General features: G+C 48.6%; 2 protein-coding genes across 2 annotated transcripts in view; one reads left to right on the forward strand and one right to left on the reverse strand.

Annotated features, from left to right (window-relative positions):
- Positions 1–233: 233 nt before the first annotated feature.
- ALG2 (ALG2, alpha-1,3/1,6-mannosyltransferase) lies at positions 234–3539 on the reverse strand. Its single transcript, XM_019509157.1, has 2 exons — positions 3162–3539; positions 234–2741 (listed from the first exon to the last, which is right to left on the reverse strand). The coding sequence occupies exons 1-2, from the start codon at positions 3522–3524 to the stop codon at positions 1839–1841; spliced, it is 1266 nt and encodes a 421-aa protein (XP_019364702.1). The 5' UTR covers positions 3525–3539; the 3' UTR covers positions 234–1838.
- Positions 3540–3841: 302 nt separating this feature from the next.
- Positions 3842–4698, forward strand: part of SEC61B (Sec61 translocon beta subunit) — a 13009-nt gene continuing 12152 nt past the window's right edge. The window contains exons 1-3 of the mRNA XM_019509158.1: positions 3842–3859; positions 3964–4061; positions 4207–4308. Of these exons, the coding sequence (XP_019364703.1) occupies positions 3857–3859; positions 3964–4061; positions 4207–4308 (203 nt within the window). The 5' untranslated portion in view covers positions 3842–3856. The remainder of the gene's footprint in view (positions 3860–3963; positions 4062–4206; positions 4309–4698) is intronic.

A 4698-nucleotide genomic window follows, 5' to 3' on the forward strand; every position in this document is an offset into this window, starting at 1 on the left:
AAAAATAAGAACTGCCAAAAATTATTTGTCCTGTTGTCCAATTACCTTAAATATGCAAGTACATATAACCCAGGTCTCAAAAGAATGAAGAAATTATGCAGGACCTACCTTTGTAAGATTAAATGTAATTTTATTTTATCACATACAACTTTTGTGTTGTAGAACAAAACTCACAAAAACAAGTAAATACAGATCAGTAAAAATTATTTGAGGTATTTAAAAAAAATCAGATGTTCTTTGTCCACAGATGGAAAGCACAAATTTATTACATAAAAGTGTTAGCTCTTCTTGTGTCCCTACCAGGTTTTCTGGTCAAAATATAAACTTTAGGGTATACAGTATATAACAGAGACAATAAACTAAGAGGAACATTTTAGAAAGCCATATGATGCCATAAAATAACAATACCTTGTAATCTTTCCAAGTGATGTCTACAACCAGGAGGACATCACCCACTATGAAAACCACTGTGTACAAAATATATCTAGGGCCCTGATCCTGAAACTAACTCCCTACTCAAATCTGCTTAGAGTAGATTGCACGATCAGTACTTAAGGCTGCATTTCACTTCATACCCATATTATGTTCTTGGTCTGTCCAATTTCCGCAATCCATAGACATGAGTTCTATAAGCTTCTCTGGCTTTAACCTCATGCACCACCTTTGTTTTAAAGACCTAATCTCATTTGTGCTATAAATGAAACCCTCTATTAAAAAATAATTTTCAAAGATTCTGATTGTGGGAAATGTTAATTCAGATGACCATTTTTGCACACTTCAGGACTATAAAATACAACTTTAAAGGGGTAGGGAAGAAAGACGAGAGACCTGTTTTTACACTTCAAGCTACAGCTGGGGAGGGAGAGTTAATCAGCTAAGGAAAACCATATTGAGAAAGGTCTAGTAGACAAAATTAATTGCATTTTATTTGATCCCATTTATTTATTTATTTTAGCAAGCTGGAAGTCATCACTTTTTCTGTCAGAATATCATTTCATAAAAAAATATATAATTACATGTTTAACAGAAACAATTAAGAAACTGAAAACTTTGGAGTCAGAAGTTAAAAACTTCTTTAAATATAGTAAGCAATTCTGTGGCAAAGTAAAATGTTAGTGTAGTAGCCAGTATTCAAAGATCTCTAACGGGCAGGCGATTCCTTATCCCATTTTTGCTCAAGAGATTTTAACATCTTTGAGTTCATTGTTCTGCTAGCTCTGTAAAAACAGTAGGTTCTGGGATCATAATGTTAGGTATGGCTATTATACCATTAGAGGAAGAACACAGTCTAGGACTACTCATGATGATGATGAAGCTACTGACTGGCATTAAAACAAAAAACAACAAAAAGAAAAATCTACAGATATCTGGCAGACATTTAAAGAGTCATTCAAATGGAAAGCTATGGATAAGTTACAACAGTAAAAAAAACCCCAAATGCATGGCAATCCTTATTTAAACTTCTCTGCAGTTATTATGCAAGTATTTTATATAATTTTAAGTCACTTCTGTCATGAAGGACACAATTTAGGAAATTAGAAAGCCTAGCAATGGTTATTGTTCCTTCTATTATGTCATACATAGGACAAGAATTTGATCAGGGCCTTCAACTACGACAACAAATCTGTCACCCTTTTGACAGATTGAATCTTCAATTAAAATTCCCTTTGATTGGGTTTCTTTGGTGGCAAGAACTAGCAAACATAGCATAAGCAGCATAATTAAAAGATAAATTCAAATGTTCTGAATATTTTATCATACCCGTGCTATTTTGGATGTTAGCTTTCACAACAGTTTCATATTAACAAGTGGTTAAAACGTGCAAGAGAACATAATTGTTATTGTGTTAATCTACATATGTATTGGTACAGCTGTTCCGTGAATGCTTCTGATGAAAATTTTTCCATAACTCTCGCTCTTCCAGCTGCTCCCATTGTATTCTTTAAGAGAGGGTCTTTCACACATTTTTCCATGGCCTCAGAAAATTGTGTTGGAGAAGGGTCACATAAAAATCCTGTGACATTATTTACAATAGATTCCAAAGGGCCACCTGAATTAACTGCTACGACTGGACATCTCATATACATAGCCTCCAAAGGAACGATACCGAAGTGTTCATTACTTGGTGTATAAAGCACACACATACAGTTACTGAGAAGAGAGATTTTTTGTTCATCTGTAAAAGACCTCAGGAAAGTGACGTGCTCACCAAGATTAAGTCTGGTCACAATATCCTTCAGTTCCTTGTAGTGTTCCACGTTTTCCAACACCCTTTCATCATAGCCACCTGCCAAAACTAGATGAATGTCATCCCACTCTTGAGCAACAAGTCTCCCACGGAGATCATGTAAGGCATTTAGAGCCAACGCTAGATTTTTTTTCCTTTCAAATCTATTAATTGAAAGAAACATTTTTTTGGTGTGTTTGGGAATTACATTTGCTATTTCTACAGGAACTATGGATTCAAAGGCACTGACAGTCAACGAAGGGTATAGGACGTCAGGCTTTATGTGAGATAAGGACTTAAAGGTATCCGCAAAGACGTTTGCTGTAAATTCACTGTTGACGACAATGCAATCTGCCATGCCAGTGGTGTACTCTTCCAGCCAGTCCAGCGGAGCGCGGTAAATGCGTTTAAGAAAAGATTCTCTTTTGGTCAGAAGCTGATCAGGAAAGTGACAGTAAAACAAAACTTTCTTACGATTCCTGGCCAGTTTAAGAACTGGGATACAAGCAGACACCTAAGCAACAGGGGTGGGACAGAAAAAAAGTAAGAGAGAGGTTTATTTAATCATGATGTCAAGAATCAGATGACACACAAATCTGTATCACACAGACCAAGCCCCAACACTTTGTAAACACAGAGCCAGTGCAAGCTCAGGACTGATTTGTGGTTTCGCCATTGCGCGTATAAGGGTCAAGTCCTATCTCATACTTCCATCACGCTGTGGGGACTTGAACCGCAAGCGCCTGCGCACTATTGCTCGGTCACCTCTGGGGAGTGCCCTGGGAGCGCTGCTCTGCACAGGGCTCAGTCTAGGGCACGCTACCCAGCTCACGCCAGGGTCACTTCAGCCAGCTCCACTCGTTGAAGCGCAACGGTCTGGCGGTCCTCCGGCGTCCCAGAGGGCCCTGCTCCCGCCACACCCCGCGGGCCGCACCTGGTCGCAGACGAAGACGTCGGGTGGCGGGGCGCAGAGCAGCGCGCACAGCGCCACGTAGAGCATGCGCAGCGCAGCGCAGAGCGCGTGGGCGCGGCCGGCCAGGCTGCGCGGCAGCCAGTCCCCGACGGCGCGCACTGCCAAGCGCCGCGTCTCCGCGAAACAGCGCGCCGGGTCGTAGTGCGCCGTCCAGATCTGCACGCGGCACCCGCGCGCTTGGAGCGCTAGCGCCGCGTCCACCACTAGCCGCTCCGCGCCGCCCAGGCCCAGGTCCGGGTGCAGGAACAGCACAGACGGACCCGGCTCGGGCCCCGCCATGACCGCCCTCTGCCGCCGGGCCACGCGGCACGGACCATTGCGCATGCGCGGCCACAGCCCCGCCTCGCCGCTGGGCCAGCCAGGGACACCTCAGCCTTAGCGCGCGTAGGTGCCCGGGGCACTGCCTGCACGTTTCGGGCGTCCCTCTCGACACCCCGGCTGGCTGTAGTAGCGGCCGGGGTACCCCGAGGCCGCCGCCTGGCGGAGAGGCAGCGCTGCCCACTCGGGCGCCGCCGTGTGCTGGGCTGCGAATCAGGCAGTGCCGCGGGCAGGCGCGGAGTCTTAGCGGCTCGCGGGGTGGGGCTTCGCGAGAGCCGGGACACGTCGGCACTGGACGCCGCAGGCTTTAGAGGCTCCGCTCCAGCTCCGTAGTCGACATGGTGAGTTCCCGGCCGCGCCGCCCTTGTCCCTGCTCCCAATCCCCGCCTTCCCCCCGCGACCCCCTCACCCGCCAATCACCGCTCTTCCGTCTCTTCCCTCGCAGCCGGGCCCCAACCCCAGCGCCACCAACGTCGGCGCCGCCGGCCGCTCCCCCAGCAAGGCCGTGGCGCCACGAGCTGCCGGCTCCACAGTCCGACAGAGGTACGTGCGCGTCCGCGCCCTCTACGCAGCGCCACCCGCCCGGGGGTGGGCGGCGGTGGCGGGCCGGGATTGCGGGTGGGGAGCGGGTGTCGGCAGGCTGGGCCGTGATGTGACGCGGTGCCCGGGCGCCCTGGTTTCCCTGCAGGAAGAACGCGAGCTGTGGCACACGGAGCGCTGGCCGCACCACCTCGGCAGGCACCGGTGGTATGTGGCGTTTCTACACAGAGGACTCGCCCGGCCTCAAAGTGTAAGTGCGTGGGTCAGGCAGGGTGGGGCAGGAGGCGCTGGCGCTGTCTCAGTTGGGCTTAGCCCCTTCTGCCCTGTCTCGCCAGCCTGGCTGCCTCCACAGGGGCCTTAGGAAGGTGGGTTTGTGGGTACCTTCACCAGTGACGGCCAAGCACAACAACTAACGTGATAGAGCTGTCCTGTTGTCCCATTCACTGCTGTGCCCGATGCAGCACGGATGTTTCAGCTAGTGCGAGCTGGTGGTGGGTGTATGCATGCATCAGAGACTGATATGCTAACCTGTTTTGCCTGTAGTCTAGTCCTGTGGTTCTCAAACTTTTTGTTCCAGGACGCATTTGTAACTAGATGGCTGGCCCTGGTCCCCCCCCCCCCCCTTTTGCATTGGCGGGGG

The sequence above is a fragment of the Gavialis gangeticus genome, unplaced genomic scaffold, assembly GCF_001723915.1.
Source record: "Gavialis gangeticus isolate Ggan-Ray unplaced genomic scaffold, GavGan_comp1, whole genome shotgun sequence".
NCBI lineage: Eukaryota > Metazoa > Chordata > Crocodylia > Gavialidae > Gavialis > Gavialis gangeticus.

Coding starts and splice junctions, on each gene's coding strand:
- ALG2 (XM_019509157.1), bottom strand. CDS start 3,524: ATGCGCAATGGTCCGTGCCGCGTGGCCCGGCGGCAGAGGGCGGTCATG. Junction 2,742..3,161: donor ACGTCTTCGTCTGCGACCAG/GTGCGGCCCGCG, acceptor CCTGTTGCTTAG/GTGTCTGCTTGTATCCCAGT.